Below are 23,125 nucleotides of genomic sequence, written 5' to 3' on the forward strand. Positions count from 1 at the left end.
CAACCAATAACGCAGCACCACCATTATGTTGACAATTAAACCATGTCCCCAAGTGCCACATCCACACATTTTTTTAAAACTTCCAAGGATGGCAACTCAACAGTAAGTTCCAGTGCTTAACAACCGTTTCCATGAAGAAATTTTCCCTAATATCCAATCTAAACCTCCCCTGGAACAATTTGAGGCCATTTCCTCGTGTCCTGTCTCTTGTTCCCCAGAAGAACCCAACTCCCATTGGGCTCCACCCTCCTTTCAGAGAGTTGTAGAGATTAAGAAGGTCCCCCCTGAGCCTCCTGTTTTCCAGGACGAGCCCCCTCAGCTACTCCTGGTGCTCCAGACCCCTCCCCAGCTCCATTGTCGTTCTCCGGACTCACTCCAGCACCACAATGTCTTTCTTGCAATGAGGGGCCCAGAATTGGACACAGCACTTGAGGTGTGGCCTCACCAGTGCCGAGTACAGAGGGACAATCACTGCCCTGGTCCTGCTGGTCACACCATTTCTGATCCAAGCCAGGATGCCATTGTCCTTCTTGCCCACCTGGGCACACACTGGCTCATGTTCAGCTGCTGTCGCTCAGCACCTCCAGGTCCTTTTCCTGTGGGCAGCTTTCCAGCCGCTCTGCCCCAGCCTGGAGCTGCATGGGGTTGGGACCTAAGAGCAGGACCTGGCACTTGGCCTTGTTGAACCTCATACAATTGTCCTTGTCCCATTACTCCAGCCTGTCCAGATCCCTCTGCAGAGCTTTCCTGTCCTCCATCAGATCAACACTCCCACCCAACTTGGTGCCCTCTGTAAACTTACTGAGGTTGCACTTGATCCCCTTGTCTAGGTCATCAATGAAGATGTTAAATAGGACTGGCCCCCATACTGAGCTTTGGAGAACTCCACTGGTGACTGGCTGCCAACTGGATGTAGCTCCATTCCTCACCACTCTCTGGGCCTGACCACCCAGACAGTTCCTAGCCCAGTGAAGAGAGCATCTGTTCAACCCATGGGCTGCCAGCTTTTCCAGGAAATGCTCTGGGAGACAGCATCAAAGGCTTTACTGAAGTGCACATAGTCACACATACAGCCTTTCCCTCACACACTAGGTGAGTCACCTGGTCATAAAAGGAGATCAGGTTGGTCAAGCAGGACCTGCCTTTCCTAAACCCCTGCTGGCTGGGCCTGATACCCTGGTTGTCCTGCACATGCCACATAATCACACTCAAAATGATCCATTCCATCTTCCCAGGTACTGAGGTCAGGCTGACAAGCCTTTAGCTCCCCGGATGCTCCTTCTGGCCCTTCTTGTTTATGGCTGTCACACGTGCACCTCCAGTCACCTGGGACCTCCTCAGTTGGCCAGGACTGCTGGTAAATGACGGACAGTGTCTTGGTGACCTCTTCTGCCAGCTCCCTTAATATCCTTGGCTGGATCCTATTTAACCCCATAGATGTGAGAGGGTCTAAGTAGCATACAAAGCCTTTTCCTCATCATTTGTCACTATGTTTACCTCCACATCAAGTACAGGATGGAGATTCTTCTTGGCCCTCCTTTTGTTGCTGATGTATTTGTAGAACCACTTTTTGTAGTCTTTTACAGCCGTAGCCAGATGAACTTCTAGCTGGGCTTTGGCCCTTCGAATTTTCTCCCTGCATGACCTCACAACATCCTTGTGGTCCTACTGAACTTCCTGCCTCTTTTTCCAGAGGTGATGCACTCTCTTGTTCTCCCTGAGTTCCATTCAAAGCTCTCTGTTTGGCCAGGCCGGTCTTCCCTGATGGCTTGTCTTTTGGCATATGGGGACAGCCTGCTCTTGCTCCTTTCAGATTTCTTTTTTAAAGCACATTCCACTTTCCTGGAGCCCTTTGCCCTTCAGGACTGCCTCCCAAGTGACTCTCTCATCCAGGTTCCCAAACAGGCCAGTCTGCATTCTGGAAGTCCTAGGTGGCAGTTCTGCTGACCCCCCTGCTTACTTCTCTGAGAACAGAAAATTATCATTTCATGATCACTGTGCCCAAGATGGCCTCCAATTATCACATCCCACACACCAGCCCTTCTCTGTTCAAAAACAGCAGTTCCAATGTTGCACCTCTCCTGATTGGTTCACTCACCAGCTGTGTCAGTTCTTTCACACACTCCAGGTACCTCCTAGACTGTTTCCTCTGCTGTGCTCTATTTCCAGAATAGATCTGGTAAGTTGAAGTCCCCCACAAGAACAAGGGCCAGTGATCACAAGACTTCTCCCAGCTATTCATAGAACATTTTATCTTCTTCATCCTGGCTGGGTGGGCTATAGGAGACTCCCATCAGGAGATCTGCTCTGTTGGCCTTCCCCTTGATTCTTACCCATAAACACTCAATCCTACCGGTACCATCATCAAGTTCCAGACAATCAAAACACTTCCTAACATACTAGAGGTATCTAGAGCCTCTCCTTCCTTGCTGATCCCTTATAAAGAGTTTATAACCATCCATTGGCACATTTCAGTCATGCAATTCATCCCACCATGTCTCCATGATTGCAACTATGTCAGTTTCCTTGCTGCACCATGGCTTCCATTTCCTCCTGTTTGTTGCCCATGCTGCATGCATTGGTGTAGGTGCACTTCAGTTGCATGTGCTAATGATACAAAACTAGGGGGAGTGACTGATACACCTGAAGGCCGATGCTGCCATTCAGGGGGACCTTGATAGGCTGGAGAATTGGGTGGAGAGAAGCCTAATGAGGTTCAACAAGGGCAAGTGTAGGGTCCTGCACCTGGGGAGGAATGACCCCAATTACCAGCACAGGTTGGGAGTGACCTACTAGAGATGTAGTAGTTGGGGGATATATGTTCATTTAATGCCAAGAACAGCTTCTTGTTTTGAAGAATTTGCATTGCTGAAGCAGAGACTGAGAAAAATATCTGATGAGATTGTGTATTCTGATAGATTCCTTCATTACAAAACTCTCTTGTTGAAAATATCCCTTCTTAGCTAATAGTTTTTCATCAGCATAATTCTTTAATTTAAAAAGAGAAGACTAAGAAAACTAACAACTCTCTTAGAGTTCCAGTGTACTAATCCCTGTAAGGAATTTAGGTAGTCTGGTGTTATCAATGCACTTGTTGAATACAACAGTTTTTTGCTTCCACAAGCTAATTTAGGAAGACAAGAATTGCCCCTAGTTTTCATAAGGTAGATTAAACACATGTTTAAAAAAAAGGCCCGCTTCTCACCAGGTTTTGATCAAGTTTTGTAACTGTTGTAGGCATCACTAAGACCACATAGTTCAAAGAACTAAAAGCAACAAATAAAAATGAAACTTAAGTGCTGTCTCCTTAAAAGGTGTTAAGAGACTGTGTGCCAAACTTGTAAAGAAGAGTCACAACATGCTTCGTACAGAGGATGAGATGCTCATTAAGAAAGTGAAGAAGTTGAAAACACCATGGGAGAAAGTTGCTGATTTTTTTTCACTTATATTCAATACTTTAGCAAGAATTTCTCCCACGTGAACTCAAGTCACTAGGAAAACATATTATAAATAAACCAGGCCATAAAAGCACATAACAGATCTGTAAGAAAAAATGTTAAAATCAATTTTTGCCTTTGACAACATTACTATATTACTGAATAGGTTATGCAATTGTCTCATCAAATTGACAGTTAGGGGAATCTTCAGAAAGACACATTAACTATAAACCTATTTAGAATCTAGTATTGTTTACATCAATATATTGATACAATAATTGCAGAGAGACTCTAGCATCTTTTTATAATAAACTCACATGAGTAAGATTTTACTTTTCATACTTTCATCAGAATCAATGTTACAAACTGTTCCAAAGGAGAGATCTAGAAAAATCTTAAAACTTGCACATTAAAGTTGCACAGTTAAGTGCATACATCTGAAACCAAAATATATTTTCAGTGGTTTTATTCATCAACAGCATCCTCATAAAATATCTGACTTTTAAGGCAGCTAAACACATACTTGGTTTATCACAGTAAATATTTGTTTTATCATCATAAACTGATCTAGGTGACATACATCACTACTTATCCTGTGCACCATCTGTAGATAGTCTTCATTTGAGCCATGTCTAGAATTATCAGCATGATGATTAGCTGAATTTCCAGACAATTGACTTGAAACTTTATTTTCATGGAGATTTCTCATCCCAGCTGTGACAATGGGACTGGATACTGAAGCTGAAATACAGAAAAATAAAAATAATGATGTCAATATATTCACACAATCATTAACTCTAAAAAATCTAACAGAAAAGGCCATAATATTAATGAGTTGGATGCAAGAGGTCTAGGATTGGAACAAGAATCTCAACTTTCTTCAATGAATCCTCTTTCCACAAATACCTTGAATAAAATTAGTATCTAAGTTTTAAATTTTCAAGAGACTCTTAAATATAAATTCCATGTACACATTAGCCAAGCTTCACTCCACATCTATCCTAATTAGTCAGTATCATACTCATAGGTTATAGAAAACTTTATTTTCCTCTATATAATATGCATTCACTACCTTTAGTAACTTCCAAGGTATTCATGAGACACATAACATTACATACAAAACAGCTATATAAATTCTAAGCACACTGCTAAACTTTAGGAACAGATGATTTAAAAGAATCTAACAAGAATTCTACTTCCAAGAAAGGATAATGCCTAGATACTTAACAGTGTTCATGTTGTTCAAGATTGTTTTTAGAAAAGGGAAAAACAAAGAAATACATTAATTCTGAAGGTCATCTTTGCCAGTTACTGCATACCTTGAGTATAATTCTAGCCAACCTAGCCTAGCCTACACTGTAAAGGTCTGGTAAAGTTAAATAAGCTGGCAGCAAAATTTACATTACACTGGCAAAAATTATGTTTCTGCCAGTACAAATAAACAATTGTCATAACAAACAAATTAAAAGTTTTAGGGTTTTAAAAATTTTTCTATTGTCATGTATATGTGACAACTATGCAAAATCAGTGTACATAGAGGAGAAGCATTAACGCCAAGGTCACTGGTTCAATCCCTATATGGGCAATTCACTTAAGAGTTGGACTCAATGATACTTCTGAGATTTTTTGAAATAAAATAAATACTACCATTGTACAGTCAGGAAAGCAAAGCTTAAGCATACCCAAAAAATTCCCTACCAACTCCAAGATTTTCATTAAGCATGTGACTCCTTCAAAGAAATTAGAGAGCTGTGAAACACACACATGAAGGTAAAGCTGACATGAGATAGAAGAATAAAATAAATATCAAATACTTACCTTGCTGCATCTGAGGATGTGGTGTATAACTTGGAGGATGTGAATATGGCATGTATCCTGCAGGACTTGGAGGAGCATATGGACTAGGCACTGGACTGTTCTGTTGTGCCAAAAATCTGTTACCAGAGCTTGTTTGTGGTGGCACAAACCGGCTAAAAATAAAATGAAAAAGTTTGAAAAAGTTAGAAAAGGAAATTTATACAAATTTCTTATTTATTTTAGAAGACTGAGGGAGCTGGGGGTGTTTAGTCTAGAGAAAAGGAGGCTCAGGGGACACTTTATTGCTGAAAGGAGGTAGCAAGCAACAGAACAAGAGGAAATGGCCTCAAGTTATTCCAGGGGAGGTTTAGATTATATATCAGGAAAAATTTCTTTACCAAAAGGTTTGTCAAGCATTGGCACACGCTGCCCAGGGAACTGATTAAGTCACCAACCTGGTGGTATTTAAAATGTGTGTACATGTGTCACTTAGGGACACGGTTTAGTAGTGGACCTGACAGTGTTAGGTTAACGGTTAGACTTGATGATCTTAGAGGTCTTTTCCAACCTAAATGATTCTATAGGTACACGCTACTTGCTGACACTCAAAGTTTGAAAAAGAACCCAAAAGTTGATGAGAAAGCTGATGGAAGATTGGCCAAATTACTGGGCCTATCCTCCTCTGAGCAGCCTTTTGTATAACTGTTACAGCAGTATTCCATGTTTTTACAAGCCTTCTTTCCTACCCTTCTGTCACATTGGTAATGTTATACATGCTGGAACACATGGCATCTTGTCTCCTGTTCTCCTGCCACAGGTAGAAAATAGCTGTAGGGGTGTCAGGAGGCAAAGGTATTATTTTAGCAGGAAAGAAAGTTTGCCAAAATTATGTGAGGGAGGGACAGCAGGAAATCCTGACTAATCAGAATACAAAGATTACTCACTAGCAAAAACATGTTGCTTTGCCAGCTGAAGAAACTCACCCTGCTGTCAGACAAATGCAAAATAGATCCTGACACTGATCACCTTCCATTCACATACTTGCAAAAATAATTGACTGTCACTGTAGATAGAATTTGCAGTTTGCTGCCCATCCCACCCCATTTAAAAGAGAATGTTACCTGGAAGGGCTATGTGAGATAGTGGTTTGTTGATAATTAGAAGATGCAGGACTACCTCTCATGGAGTTCTGAGAAATATTAAACTGCGACATCATCATCCCTATTAAGAAGATAGCAGCATTACTTTACATGCATTTCCTTTTTAATCAATGAAGTCTCTCATTTCAGAAATTATATACAAAGAGATTATAAAATTTACAAACACTGACATCTTCTACCTACAACTGTTAGAAAACATTTTAAAAATATTGACTTCATGTAAGATATCCATTTTACACCATGACATAAAAAGAATGTTCCCTAAAGGAGTATTAATTCAATAATAAATATCAACAGCAGTTCCCTCTCTGTTCCTTAGCCAAAAACCTGCTAGTAAATAGTAACATTTTATAACAGACCACATACTCGACACCCCAGACTTGTGTGTGGAGTACTTCAATGTGCCAATAAGATTTGGAAACTTCACAACTCAGAAGAACACAGAAAACTTATCTCCTATTTTTAGATCAAGTACAACAAACAATCATCTCAAGCTGAGCGGTGCAAGATATTCTCTCTGCTCCCCTAATGCCCTAGTGGTTCCTTTCTACCCAGGGACAACAGCTTTCTATTCCACCTCCACCACACTTAAAAGGAATGTTATCAAAGAAGATGCTGAAATATTTTCAGTTGCAAAGAACCACCAGTATCCCATCTATAGTCTCCAACAGCCTGTAGATTCCCACAGTCATGCTTTGAAAATTCAAGAGTTGTACTAGATGGCAAGCCACAAGTACCAATGGGCCTGGAACTAACTTGCATCTTTATTAGGGAGAATTTAAATTAATCTTTTTTGTTTTCTCTCTTCCATACAGATACAAAGAATATCTAACCACCACATAACACTAGAAGTTGAAATGGTACAGGTACACAAGAACTTATATAACTTTTAACCAGGTGATTTTAATGATAGAATTGAATGTCTTGCAGCTAAAACAGCATCAGAATTCACATACACACTGCAGTTTGGGAAGCCACAGCAAGTGATCCAAAGCCACGGGTAAAAGCACATCATCAATGCAAATATTTAAACCTAAATTCAGATAGACGGCTGACTAATCCAGAGTGTTTGGGAGTCATCAATCTTTGTATTACTATCACTGATTTCAATTACTGCAATATTCACACAAGCAAAGCTAGTTTCAGAAATCCTCCCTGTCATCCTCTTTTCTCTTCCCCTCTACCCAACAAAGAAGTGATGGAATAATCCCCCAGGAATTAAGCCATTACTACCTCCTGGTAGATATTAAGTGCTGCATTCCAAGTATATTAGCCCAGACAAACTAGCCCAGAGCAGGAGTGAAATTCTCATATTGTGCTGAAAAATAATTAAATAAATAAGAGACCTCCATACTTTAGTACAGAGGACATTTCATTGTCCAGAGTAACAGAAGCGGACTCCTCAACTCCTGCAAAATTTGATTAAATGAACACTGGTTGCCTTGCACAGAGGCAAGTGAGGAGGAAACTCCAGAGGTGTTGGAAGCAGCATCTGGCATGCTCGCTACCCACTCACCTCTCACAGCCACTCTCACCACAGCTAGGTAGTAGCTAGTCAAACTACTAACCCTTAACATTCATGTACAGAAAGCTGTCAGAATCTGCCAGTATGAGTATGAACTATGCAGAAGTTTCATTTTATGCTTAAAACAGAGAATGCACTTTTAAAATACTTCTCCTCTGTAAATTTAAATCACACTTTTGGTTTAAAAAAGTATGACAGAAAATATAAAAAGTAATACATTTTAATGCCATTTTAAAAACCCTAAAACTTATTCTGTGACAGGCAGGTCTCACCTCTTTATCTCTGTTAGGGGAGACAATCTAGATAACTTCAAAAAAAACAACCAAAGAAAACACCCTAAGTCCCCAGTGCCCATCCCCCTCCCCTCACCCCACTAAAACCCCGCAAGCAACAACAACAACCAAACAAAAGAATCCCCTACCACAACAGTGTCTCTAAAGTTTTCAGACAGATAACAAGTCTGTCTAATAATAATGTAATGAGGAGGGAGTAAAAATAAGCCCAAACACTTAGTCTAAAAAGGAGTTGAAATTACTCTGTGGTCATTAACACTAAAATATCTTCTTGTACATTTTTTACACTGTTGTTCATATCACTAAGCAGCAGATTTATGGCTCCACTGTGCATCTCCATACCTTAAAATACTTAAGAATTTCTTTTAAATGCAACTTTAATTTTGATTGTTGGTAATGCTCAGTTTTGAGAAAACATCATCCTAGTAATAACATTCACACAACCACAGGATATGGGTCAAGTTGGAAGGAACCACAGTGGGTAATGTGGTCCCACCTCCCTGCTCAGAGTCATCCCAAAACACACAGCACAGGATTGTGTCCAGATGGGTCTGGAATATCTCCAGTGTGGGAGACTCCACACCCCTTCTGGGCAATCTGTTCCAGTGCTCGGTCACTGCACAGAGAAGTTCTTCCTCAAGTTCAGATGGAACCTTCTGGGCATCAGTTCCTGCCCATTCCTCTTGTCCCATTGCTGGGCCCCACTGAGCTGAGCCTGGTCCATTCTCTGACCCTTCCCTGCAGACACTGACAGACATTGATAAGGTCCCCTGACAGATGACTCCTCTTGAGGCTGAACAGTCCCAACTCCCTCAGCCTTTCCTCATAAGAGAGGTACTCCAGTCCCTTAATCATCCTCACAGCCTCTGCTGGACCCACTCCAGAAGCTCCATGTCTCTCCTGTCCTGAGGAGCTCAGAACTGGACACAGCATTGCAGGTGTGGAGAAGGGCAGGATCACCTCCCTGACCTGCTGCCAATGATCTTTCTAATGCATCCCAGGATTCTGCTTGCCTTCTTTGTCAGAAGGGCACCCACTTGTCCATCAGGAGCCCCAGGTCACCCCCAGCCTGTACTGGTGCCTGGTGTTGTTCTTCCCCAGATGCAGAACCCTGCATTTGCTTTTGTTGAATTTCAGACAGTTCTCTCCTGACTCTCCAACCTGTTGCAGCCCTTCTGAAAGGCTGCACAGCACTTGGGGGTATTGGCCAGCTTTGTATTCTTAACATATACTCCCAGTCTTGAATGTAATTTTTTTGGCTCAGAAAAAAAAGGGATATGCGTAAATCCATTTTAGCATTCCTACTGCCAAAGAATAGAAAAACATGGCTTCAGATCACAGAAAAGGTCTTGTATGATTAAACTGTATTACAGCATCATGCATGCTTAAGCAAGGATTGCTCACCAACAGGCAATTTTTCAGTTAAATATGCACTCTTATTGAAAGCATATGTCTACAAAGTTTTTCCCTTTTATGCATTAAAATGTGCATTTTAATTCTTCTATAGATAAAAAAAATCAAAGGAACTGATGCTTAGGGAAAGATGCATAAGATTTTAATCCTCAAAAATGCACAAGTAAATAGTTTAAAATGAATTTTAAGTCCTTTCTACATCCTAAGCTATGCTATGAAGACTAACCTATTGCAATATGGTATTTTAGCTGATCTTCTAACAGATATCTGCTGAAAGACAAAGCCAGTGTTGAGAAGAGAAAAACATATTATGAAAACTGAAATTAAATAATACCCTAATTTTAAATAAATAATTATGATAGGACCCAGAACTTTCTCTGTCATTTGATTAAAAATGTCTATAAATAAAATTAAAATGTTGCCTTTGTACTGATGCTGAACAGTGATGTGATGCAGTCTGTTCAGACAACCTAGTAATACAAAACAGTCTGAAAACTCTAATTAAAAATCGTATCTGTATGAACTCTGTTTCAACAATGGAGCTGTTATTAAAAGACATGGAATAAAGGTTTGAATACTGCTGCTACTTTACCTGAAACAAAATATGCCAGCAATTTGGGGGGGGGGGGGGGGAGGGTGGTGCACCCAGGAAACAAAACAAGTATTCAGATAATACATCTTTCTTGCACTATTTGTTAATCATAACTAAAAACAAATCTTACTCTAAACTTAGTGTTGAGCTACAAATCAATATGACTGTGGAAAAAACATCAGCACAGAATTCTGCTTGTGCTTTACCTTATATTCACATGTATTCAACACATAATAGTTAGGTTTCTGAAGAGGCCTTTTTTTCCTGACAAATTGTATTGAACCAAGAATTTTATTCCACATTTACTGTAATTCTTTAGCCAGGTGGTTTTTCTGATCTTGCATTAGAAAAGAAGGCTGAAAGAAATTAATTTGAATTCAGTTTGTCCATACTAATGCTGGAACTGATGCTCAAGGGATCATGGTGTAGAGGCCCACCCCAGGCAGAGTAAATTGACATGGGGTCCCAGTGCCTTCTTTCCTTCTCAATTCTGGGCATTACAAATACTGGATCACAGTACCCAGCACTGACTTCACCACATGCTGGACTCAACAGAAGACAAAAGGACAATATTCATAAAGAAGACAGTAAGGAAAACAGAAGAGATAAATTTGAATTACTAGAAAATAACCTAAATTTCATTCTTATGGCTGGCAAAATGCATTACATAAGATCTCTACCAAACTCTGAAGTGTTCTACAAATCATGACTTCACAGAGATTACAAAATATGTTCAGAAAGCAGAAGAAAGCCCAACCTTTGCTGCCAGAACACATCAATATATCCTCCTTTGGCCTAGGAGATCTGAATGGGATGTACTAACAGCTAACATGGCTGCCACAATTTGCCAACATCTAGCTTAAAGATCCTCCTATTTCCAGGTAAGAGTATGGCATAGAAATGAATAAATTAAAAAAAAAAAAAAAAAAAAAGGCACTTCACCTAGCTTCTCCAAACATTCATTACAGAGCCTTCTTCCTCTCAAAAAACTTTGTGTACAGCTGTACTTTCCTCCTCTTATCCCTTTCACTGTTTCCAATTTCACACTTACATTGCAGTGCTTGCACTGGTACAAGTATTCAGAATCATGTAAAATAAAATTAAACATTCAAGGAAGATTTAAAGTCTGATCTCTTTTGGTTCTCTGAAAACACTTTGTTAACTTTATTAAAATAGCATCAACTATTCTTTTAAGTTTTATGTTTAATCGTTTTTTAATTCTGTACTAGTACCTCCCTTTAAGCATAGGCAAAAGCACATTAACTAAAGATAGGTGGTTTTATTTCAAAAAGGATTATTCTTAATCTATTGAATCAAGCAGCAAAAGTGTTTCCCCTCTGAAGCACATAATTAGCAAAAATTAGAAAGAAACTAACTTGCTTTATCTTTTTTCTTTCAAAAGCCTCTGCTGGAACAAATAATTTCATAAATAATGCCTCCCTTTTGCACTGGAAAATAATTATTTTACTCTACAAAACTTGTAGGAAAATGTGTGTTATCAACATTATTCTCATACTAGATCAAAAAATCACACCACTGTGCCAGCTATTAAGAAAAAAATGAACTCTATCCAAACCAAAACCAGGACAAGTATATGTTCTTGGTGGAACCACTATGCAAAAACTGTCAGGACAGTCACAACTCTTCCAGCAGCTGGAAAAAATTATACTCTGCAACAGCTACCTTCAAACCCAGAACCTGGAGACCTTTTCCATAGTTTAAATTTCAGGATATATGTATCAATGACCTACTAAATATTTAGCATTGCCTTTCACATTTTCATTTGTGGAAATTTTTGCATTCTTTCAAGGAACATTATGTGTTCTGTCCTTAGCAAGTTCTTTTCAAATGTTGTACTGCTTTTTACTCATTAGCCTAGGTGAATGAACTTAATAATCAATTTTTCCCCCCTCCAAAAATGCCTTAACACTTTCTGTTCCCTGTGGACTCCAGTAACACTTCTATTTATATCTATACAATGCTAGCAAAGCTTTATCCTCACATTGTGAAAACTCTGAAAACCCCCCTACTCATTTCATAGTTTAGTATTTAAAGAATATATTTCATGTGCAAATGAAGAAGTCTCTAGATCTACAAGTAGAATCTGTCCAATAAATCCTGTGCTTGGTCTCTCCCCTTCTCCATCTTTGCTATCCAGCAGTATATCTCACTAAACCTCAGAAAAGATTAGCTATCAAAACAATAAAATCTGTAGGGCATGACAAATTGCTGAGAAGAGGAATGGCAAGGAGGAGATGCTACGTATGGTTCATTCAACCTTATTCTTTACCTCAGGACTATCAAAAACTACCACTACAGTGATATACTTTAATTGCACAAATTTTCAATACAGAACAAGGCATCTTTTCCCAACTTCAATTTACTAAAACAAATAAATAAACCTACCTATAAAGAAATTCAAATAAAATTACTTAAAAATAAAACCCAATCACTTATCCTAGAAATTAAACTTTGTAGAGAAATTCAACATTATTTTTTACAAAAACACCTAGTAGAGTGTATTTCTGTGCTTATTCTAATACTATCACTCTTAGAAGATGTCATGACGCATAGCTTTTTATCATTATCAAATACAAGATAAGGCATAAATATCACGGTTGTGCTCCCTACATATTTCTGGTTAGTATCAGCCCCCTAAACTTACAGAACAACATAAAAATCAATCAATCAAAAATCCTTACCGCTTTGCACCCCATATCTGTTTTGCATGCTTTTCTCCCTGAAAACATTAGGATTCCTTGCCAGGACAGCCTGCAGCAAGACTGGTATATCTCCCTCTGGATCATCACTGCCAAGGTTATCTTTCAATTCTCTGGAATTGTGGAAGTAAGCAAATAAAGAGGCAAATGCATTTTCAAATTATAAGAAACCATGAGTCAAGTAAAAAAACCCAAACAACCACAACCAATCAAAACCAAACCAAACTACAGCATTTTACTGTTAAAATACAGAAAAAAAAAAAAAAACACCAAATCTGCACTGCACCACGGTTCTCTAAATCTACTTTTTTCCTCTCATGCTAAAGGAATGGTAGAAAAAGGTATTCCTACTAGTCTTCAAAATTATTTTCTGTTAATAAGCACTTTATATACATGGCTGTCAATTTCAGACTATTATAAGGCTTCTTACATCCATTTCTGTATTGTGATCTTCTCCATAAAAGAAGAATGTTTTGTCATAACATCCAGAAAGTACTATTGTAGAAGTGAAAATAAGATAAGCATAAATGCATAACATTTACATTGCAGCCCAACACTTTGAAAATCTTTTATTTTAGAAGGGGAAATTGGCATATCTTTGACATCACAGGATTCCCTTTGAACCTTCAAAAATTTTCTGTAAATGCATCCGTATTTTCACTTTTTCTTTGCATTGATGACTTTGAAGAGCTACTTTCATTTGATCAAAATAACAGATTGGAACACGTAGGAAAAAGACAGGGCTGTACACATAAGACAATTCACAGAACACCAGTGAAAAATGAAAGAAACAAAATACTTGCTGGTTCGATTCTTAAATATTTTAATTTCAATATCTAATCAGAACTTACATAGATCTTGCATGGGTGTCTCAAAAAAGTATCTTTTTGTGTAATACTGGGTATAAAATTTGTCAGTGCACATAACTAAGTGGAACACAAATGACTTTTGCACAATCAATACCACAAAGTTTGCACTCCTAACTAGCAAGAATAGAACAAGCAGCATACCTATTAAAAAAAAAATAGCTTTGCATAAGGGCTGTCAGACAATTACTAGCATTCCAATGGAAACAATTGATTCTTATACTGCAGTAATCTGCTAAACTAGCCTAATAAAAAACCTGCACCTTCTAATTTTCAGATACTAACACCCTTCTCAATTCAGTTCAGCTTAATTTAAAGTAATAAGGATGGTGATCTGATATAGTTGAAGTTCAGAATACATACATGTGATCTGTTGACACCTGATTGAGACTGTGGATGAGCTGTGAAATCAAGTTTTCATCCCTGCAAGCCAAAAGGCAGTTCACCTCTTCAGCTATCCGTCCATTGAAAAGCAGGCTTTTTGTTGTGGTAGCAGGTAAAGGTGATGGAAGAGGCAGCTGGTTCAAAACTGTTATCAGAAAATAGAAAGGAGTTGTGAATTATTTCATGAAACACAAGCATACAAAGATGGACACCTTCTTACTCCCTCATGTGATTAAGACAGAAAATCTGACAACTACATTATTTGCATTAATTACCTTGAATGTGCCTTGAAACTTGGAAAAATTAGCAAGATCAGCAAAACATTTATTAAAACAGTATAAATTCAGCTAGTTAATTGAGCCTACTCTACTGCCTCTACTCATCAAGTCCTCCATGTTTTTAGGGCAACAGGACTTGTCAATTCCAGTACCTTCTTTTCACACAGAGAGAAATAAGGTGAAGCAGTGACATGCCTTTCTTTTTCATGCACTCCTGACTTTCTGAACATCAGAGAAATATGACAGAGAAAGAAGCAAACACACCTAACACAAGGGTTAATCCCACCAAAGGTAATCAGTGTTTTAAGAAACTCTTGCACCAGAAGTCTGGCCAGTGACTTCTACTAGTTAAGTATTTTGACTTGAGAACCACACCTGCAAATAATTAGTGCTGGAAAACTGTCCATAGCCCAGAAACTTATGATTTCCATCCTGATAGACCATTATTATACACACATAATGGTACATATATACACATATAAATACATAAGCAACATCTTCCAGTTTAATAATTCAGAATATCAGAAAGACATGAAGTGGCTTTTTTCCCCCCCACTAAATACATTTGCTTTTTTTTACTGTAGGCAATTAAATTCAATTGCTGGGTATATACTTTCAGTCTCTTGAAAAGTCTTCAAATTTCAACAGCATAATAATAAAACAAGAGCTCAGAATAACCACTTGGATCACTGAGTCCAGTTATCCTCAGACAGAAAACTGAGCTATAAACCCTTGCGTACACTTTATAAAAAAATATGCATCTTTGTCCTGATTTCTCTTATTGAAATGGCTGTTATAGGACTTCATTATAGTAATGATAAATCTCCTCTAAATTTTCACTAGAAATTTATTTTTTGTCAGATTATAACCATTTGGTTTTGTGCCAGCATCAGCTTTTAATGTAAATAGTTCTTTTTCTTTCCTTGCATTTTGTCTTCCTGACATATTTAAAGACAGTACACACACCTCATCTACTCACAGCCAAGAAACAAGCCTCATAGGTTCAGCTGCTTATTTCCATTCTAGCAGCCACTCTTTGCACTTGTTAATTAGAGCAACTTTTTTGTACTTTGTCCAAAACTAAGGAACTAAGTTTCAAGTATATTCAGAACATTCCACAACTCTCTATCTGAACATAAGTCGAATCATCTCTCTCTCTCCAGTGAAGATGATGATATGTATGTTTTAGAGAAGTATTTCATCATTTATATGTTTTTCTTTATTTGTGGGGTCTGCAGATATGTTACCAAATGATATTCCAAACAACAAATTCCTTTTTTTTTTTTGTTTTGGGTTTACTTAAAGGTGCTTTTTTTAACCTACATGTTTCAATTAGCATATTTTGTTTGAATATATTTTTTAAATTCTAGCAAGGACAAGAAATGTTTTAATACCAAATCTGATTTTGAACATATTTACTTTTAAGAACTTTAAAAATAAAACTATTCTTAGTATTTTAAAAATGCGGGTATATTTAGTGAAGAGGTAGAAGGGAACATAGCAAAGACAAAAAAGAAAAGAGTACTTACGGTCTGTAAGACTAGCAATCCCTGCAAGAGTAGTGATGGGAACATGAGGCATATCCCCATTCATCCTGAAGTTCTGGGATGGTAGCGACTACACAGATATTTTAGTTCAGGTGCCAGCTATCATTACTTCCCATCTCCCAAGCACTATATTAAAAAAACAAAAAAAAAAAAAAAAAAAAAAAACACACAAAAGAAACACAAAACCAAATTAAAACTCTCAGTTTACTTAAAATAATTTTAAATTCAATAACATAAATGAAACATAGACCATAATCTCAGATGCATAGTAAGCAAATTTTGTTGAAAGTTGGTGGAACAATGTAGAATTTAAATATCAAATAGCATTAAGCAATCAAAAGGCAAGCAGAGTCCGTCACCAAGAAAGATGCAACATAAGGCAATCAAAAGACAATTTGCTCAGGTTATACAATACCAATGCAAAAATTGGCAACAAAATGTTTTTTGGCTCATAATGCAGTGGACAGCACTTAATCCATAATCAGTTAAGCAATTAACTACTATATTCACTTCCCAGTTTTGCAGGAGATACTTTTCATATAAGAAGTTAGCAAAAACAAAAGGAATAATTTACAGGTGCAAATGTCAAGCAATAAGCAAAGTGACAAATACAAAATCTTAGTTTATTTTTGTCACGGTTTAACCCCACCCAGCAGTTGAGTGCCATTCAGCTGCTCATTCCCACCACCCACCCACCCCCCAGGTGGGATGGGGAAGAGAATCAGGAAAAGGCAAAACCCCATGGAATAAGAACAATTTAATAATTTAAATAAAGTAAAATATACTACTACTGCTGCTAATTGTAATGAAAAGGGAGATAAAAAAGAAAGAGGAATAATACCCAAGAGAAACAAGTGATGCGCAATACAGTTGCTCACAACCCACTGACCAATGCCCAGCCCATTCCCGAGCAGAGATCGGCCTCTCTCAGCCAACTCCCCCAGTTTATATACTGGGTATGACGTTCTATGGTGTGGAATATCTCTTTGGCCAGTTCAGGTCAGCTGTCCCGGCCATGCTCCCTCCCAGCTTCTTGTGCAGCTCCTCCCTGGCAGAGCATGAGACACTGAAAAGCCCTTGATTCAGGGTAAGCAATACTCAGCAACAACCAAAACATCAGTGTGTTATCGGCATTATTCTGTACTGAATCCAAAACACAGTGCTTTACCAGCTACTGAAAAGAAATAAACTCTGTTCCAGCTGAAACCAGGACAATTAAAAAAATTGTAGTATTTCAAAATTTATCTGAAAATATCTCTCTAATATTAAACACACTCTGGTCAAACTATTACCAGGTACTGTTTCACCCCCTCCACAGAAAGAAAAGGTTTAGTCACCAATGAACTAGTTTATTTCCTATAAAAAAATAGTTTATATTCAACTACTGAAAAGGAATTTGTTCATCTAGTTTTTACTCACTATAAAGATCCCAATTGTAAGGAAGTCCACACTATTTAAAACAAACAAACAAAAGAACAAAAAAAATCCAACCACCACCGACCCCCTCCAAAAAAAGATCATCACAATAATTTGAACTGTGTTTCCAAAACAATAAAAATTTACAAATACCATACATTACAATCCACTATTGTTATACTAATGAAATGAAAAAAAATGAGCATGATATCTTCTGAAGACAAAATAAATTAAAGGAACTTGTATATACATTTACCTATAATAGACAGGCTCCTGTATTAACTCATGAAATAGTAAGACTTCTTCTGTCAGCATTTATGATGTTTACTTAAGATTCTGAAATAATAATTTGTTTATACTTACTTTACAATTCAACAGTTTTGCATTTCCTTATTAATCTTTATCTCATTCCTTCTTATGCCACACCAATGACAATATATAATACCACTGCTAATATATATGTACAGATTCAAAGCAAAATAAAGAAATAATATTCTAAGTATTTTTCCTGCACAAAGTTTTCATGAACCAGTGAAGTTAACTTTTCAGTGTTTCCCTGTCTACACGCAACTAAATTATTTTGGGTGGGAGTGGGGGTGGTGTGGTGTGACAAGGGACAACACAACCAATACACAAAATACTACCACCCAACACTGAGTTAACTTCCTTTGCTGCACCTACCACAGGCTCATTCCCACCACTAAATTACATTTGCTTGTTAAAAATATAATACATTACAGGTGCAGAAATCTAGTTATGGAAACTGCTGCAGATAGATATATGCTGTGTGGGTTGATGTGTTTAGGTTTTTTTTAATCCAGGAGAAAACAGCCTTCAAACACACAGAGCAGTTTCAAATGCTACTTGATACTGAAGCTTCTTTACCTGAAATGAATACCAATATACAAAGAATTTCAGTTGTTTCTTAGTTCCATAAATAAGCAATTCTTAAAGAAAAAAAAAGGGACCTAACTTTTACCACAAGTCTACAACAGCAAATCCACAAGAGCTAACAACACTTTTAGAACTTACATTTTAATTTAAAGGCAAGAAGTTAAAGAACACCTTTCACATATAAGTTGTACATACAAGAGACCATGTCTGATGAGCTCTCCTCTCCTGACTTAAACTGCATCAAAACTGATTAAGGTCACATAACTATTCAGTATTATTGGAAATCCCATATGTAACACAAAGACGGGGGAGGGGGGGGGGATTTGTTTACTTTCCCTTCCTGTTCACCTTGGAAAGCTGTAAACATCAGAGACAGTCACTAATAATGCAAGTTCTTTCCTGGTATTACTGCTACAGTAATTATACAGATATTAAATGGAAAAAAAAATCCCTCCAAAATAGACACTGAAATTAAATACCTTCTCCACAGATACATAAGAAACATGAACTGGCAAGATCCAGATCCAAGAGTGGAACAAGTCCAGACAACTAGCTAGGATGGTCAGGGAAAGACTAAGTTTTCCAAGAGGAGAGTAGAAGAAGCTGGTTTGTTTAGTGAACAAAACCAAGGTCAGGAGGGGATGTGGTTGCTATGTCTAGGGCAAAGAAGGTTACAAAGGAAGAATGCTCAAAATATCAAGCAGTTAGGGAAGAAAATTGACAGCTCAATACATGTTATTTCACACAAAATATCAAAATGTCATGCAACAATTAAGGCCTTGACAAGTCAGACAAGTCAAAACAAACAAGTTTTGTTTTGTTTTGGTTTTTCCGTTCCCTACTCTAATGAGTAATTTATCAATATTTAGAAACTTCTGTATTATCAACTTTGTGCAGTAGGTACTACCAGTACTAGTGCAGCATTTCTACCTTTAGACTGAAAAAATAAATCTGTTACTTTATGTCTGGGGGATAGTTTTATCCCATATCCATTTCTTTGTTTTTGTTTTGTGTCCGGAATGGTCACTGCTGCCTCCCCCCCCCCTCCCCTCTGGCTCCGGGAGTATTGTGATGGGTAAGAGACAACCCGGAATCCTGTGAGGGTTGGGGACCAGGGGCTGCTGCTTCCTTCCAGTGGGGGGGTGATAGTCTCAGCAGCCATGCGGCATGGACATCTGACTGGATATCCTGTTGCCCTGTGATTTTTGCATGGGTTTTTTTTGTTTGTTTGTTTGTTTTTTCCTTTTCCTTCGGTACTGTGATTGGGGCTTGCCAGCTTGCTTCTCTGTTCCTCCGCTTGCTTGGGAGTCCAGAGGCAGTGTGTGCTATGCTGGGAGCCCTTCCCGCCGGGCTGGCCCAACCCCGGGACCAGCCATTGCCGGTGAGCTATCCAAGGGAGTGATAACCCTGCCAGCCATGCTGTTTTCTGCCGCTGTTTCAGGGCTTTTTGCTATACTTTAACCCGACACACTGTGCCCGCCCAGACACCCCGCGGCTTCTGACACAGCTCTGGAGTCTTTGCTACACTTTGTTTGCCACCCCGGGTGTGCTCGCCTCTGCTATTCCAGCCTGCTGCTCCGAGGTTTCCTGTTGCAGTCCATTCAGCTTCCCGAATGGCACTTAGACCAACTGCTTCTTGTGAGTTTGCAAAGGAAAGTCCCTTCTCTCTCTTTCCTACCGGCTGAGCCACCATTAACCATGTGGAGAGGTGGCTGAGCTCGAGCCACGCACTCCCTGCAGCCTGCCTGGCTGGGAGCCAACAGCACCCCTGCCGGCTGTGACCATAACTACACCAAAGGGGAAAGTGCTTGACAGCCGGGAAGACTGTTATTGGGAGGGTTTTTTTCTTTGTTGTTGCTGCAGTTGTTGTTGTTTCTCTTGTTATACATATACATACTAGTAAAGAACTGCTATTCCTTCTCCCATATCTTTGCCTGAAAGCCCCGTAATTTCAAAGTTATAGTAATTTGGAGACAAGGGAGTCATATTTTCCATTCCAAGGGAAGTTTCCGCCTTCCTTGGCAGACACCTGTCCTTTAAACCAGGACACCTGAATTAAGGAAATCAAAGAACTGTTGCATTGAAAAGCTTTTAAACGATGCATCATTGTTGCAGTTCAAAGAGAGAAGTAGAAACCAAATTTACATATATGCAAAAATATACTTGAATATTCAGTATATACATATACTCTTGTTGCTTTATAAGAAAAAACAGATTTTTTAAAGTGTATTGTGGTTTCACCCAGCTAAGCACCATGAAGCCATTCCCTCACTCCCCCTTCCCCAGTGGGATGGGGGAGAAAATCTGAAAAAAGGTAAAACTCATGGGTTGAGATAAAGCTTCTTGGGTCTGGCTAAACTGGAGTTCAGCTATGCATTGGTAACTAGAAAGGTGTTGAGAACACACCAGTGTTTTGGCTGCTGCTGAGCAGCACTGGCACAACATCAGGGCCATCTCTCCAACATTCCCCCCCAGCTCAGATAGAAAAGCTAAGGGAAGGAATAAGGGAGGGCATTCATTATTCTACAATGTTTGCCTTCTGGAGCAACCACTACATGTGCTGAAGCCCTGCTTCCTGGGAAGTAGCTGAACATCACTCACGAATGGGAAGTGGAGAATAAAATATTTTGTGCTTTTTTCCCTTTGCTTGCACCCAGGACCTTTGCTGTTGCTTTAGTAAACTGCCTTGTCTTGACCTACAAGGGGATTTTTTTCATCTTATTTTCTCCCTTTTCTCTTTCCTCTTGGTTGAAATACATTCTTGTCCCCTCAACAAAAATACCAGTTCTTCCATGGTTTAGCTATGTACAATCACAAGAACATTGGAAAACAAAATAAAGGGGAAAATCTGTTTATGTGCAGTAATACACAGGCTCAACAGTAATGGAAAGATAAGTAACACCTCAGGATTCAGAAATTTAGTATTTACATTTCAGTGTTTCATTTCCCATACTCCAGAGTATTCTTTAACTTATATATTTACATTTTAAAAGTAACTTTGTAGTGGGTTGACCTTGGCTACCTTAGATAACTAACTTAATATACTTCTGAGAAAAAAAAATAAAATTAGATGGATTAAAATTAAATTTTAAAGAACTGCTAAAATATCAAGTCTCCATAGCTATATTTTTCTAAAACATTGTATTAAATAGAACATGCTAAAGACAGTTCTGTTTTATGTAGTTTATATTAAGAAATTTTTAGTTTTGATGAAACTACTTTAAAAATATGTTTTAATTTCTTATATGTTGAATAGCATTGTACTGATATAACCACAGCACTATGCTCAAAGTTGATTTCTGCAGCTGCACAAAGTAAACCAGTACAACTTATTTATTTGCTACTTTATAATTTAGGTAAGCAGTGAACTCTTCTTTTAAAACATAAAACATGTTATTATAAATTTAAGAAGCCTTGCCTCAACCGGTTTTAAGCTTCTACATTTTGGAATAAACTACTACTCTTATTAGTTATTACATGAAGCTCTGCTAGTTATCAGTTCATAAACTGTCCTTAAAAATTTTAAAATCCCCACACTTAAAGAATGAGAGAGGCAGAAAGAGAATGAATTATTATCCTCTCATTCTCATTCAAATAAAATGCCATGATTGAGTACATCAGACAGATTTAGGTACAAGAGGGAAAATTTGTGGTTTCTATACCAGAGCTACAGTTTGATACAATGACAATACTTTTGCTACAAGTTTCCTGAATTAAAGACTTATAAAAATGCTTTTAAAAAAACTAAGGAAGGAGTTAGGGTTGCCAAAACATAGTCTAACACTTAAGTTACACAGAAAAATGAATCATACACAATCACAATATAAAGCATTTTAACACTAATTCAATCTCAGAAAAAGTCAGTATTGGAAGTGAGCAGTAATCAATCACCAATGCAGCTGCCTAAGGTTAAAATAGTAATGCAGGAAACATGATATTAAGCTAACTTGAACAACAAAAAAGGAGGGCAGCATGTGGGGTGAGGCAGAGAGAAGGGGGGGGGGGGGGCTATTATCAGAAATCAAGAAGACTCATTATTACTGATAAAATCCCATTAAACACGTCAGCATTTATAAAACCAGAAAGTTTATGGCATATACAGAATAGTTTCACCTACAATACTGTCTACAAAAAATTAAGTTTGAAAAGAGAGACAGAAATCCCAGAAGCACAAAAAATGAAATTCAGTGTACTAGTGAAATTAATATGTTTAGTTCAAAAAGTGATCACACAACAGACTGAATAATGCTGACAAAGCAAGTGAAAAATTAAAAAGCTTGAGACAAAAATTATTTAGCATAACTTCTAAACCAGTATTAGCACAATGTTGGTTTTTTTTTCCTAAAGCTATTCCAATATTAGCTGCTCAAATCACTACAGCTACTGTAAGAAAAGAAATTTTAGTGAAAAGTACTGTACTGGACCAAGTGAGAGTTGCTTCTGAATATAAAGCAACCTTTAGAAAAAAGTTTTAGAGCAACCTGCTTCTTCCTCTGTGGCTATTGTCACACTGATTTGGTCTCTGCTGTTCTATTCTATAACAATGACACTGATGCCTCTGCTGCCTATGTGCTAGTAGTGTCAGTGACACCACAGTAAATGGGAAGAGAAGCCACAATAAAGGTGGTGGAAGCATACAAAAAATGAGGTCTGTGGATTCAAGGAAAGATGTCTCCTAACACAGGTGTGCACCCAGTTTCTACAAGGGTAGACTAACATAAAGCATAATTGTGCTTTGTACCTGTAATAACCCTTCCCTGAGGAGGTGAGGAATTGACACAAGCAAACAACAAACAAAACCAA

The 23,125-nt window shown here is 38.2% G+C and overlaps 1 protein-coding gene across 3 annotated transcripts in view; it reads right to left on the minus strand.

Moving 5' to 3' along the window:
- LOC116806872 (nipped-B-like protein) overlaps positions 1-23,125 on the minus strand; it is a 162,934-nt gene that overhangs the window by 117,858 nt on the left and 21,951 nt on the right. For all 3 annotated transcript variants that reach the window (XM_032744675.3, XM_032744673.3, XM_032744674.3), the window contains exons 2-7: positions 15,995-16,138; positions 14,167-14,332; positions 12,920-13,050; positions 6,356-6,455; positions 5,256-5,407; positions 4,018-4,178 (exon numbers count right to left, since the gene is read on the minus strand). In XM_032744675.3, the coding sequence (XP_032600566.1) occupies positions 4,018-4,178; positions 5,256-5,407; positions 6,356-6,455; positions 12,920-13,050; positions 14,167-14,332; positions 15,995-16,058 (774 nt within the window). In that variant the 5' untranslated portion in view covers positions 16,059-16,138. The remainder of the gene's footprint in view (positions 1-4,017; positions 4,179-5,255; positions 5,408-6,355; positions 6,456-12,919; positions 13,051-14,166; positions 14,333-15,994; positions 16,139-23,125) is intronic.

Source organism: Taeniopygia guttata, chromosome W, assembly GCF_048771995.1.
Source record: "Taeniopygia guttata chromosome W, bTaeGut7.mat, whole genome shotgun sequence".
Lineage (NCBI taxonomy): Eukaryota > Metazoa > Chordata > Aves > Passeriformes > Estrildidae > Taeniopygia > Taeniopygia guttata.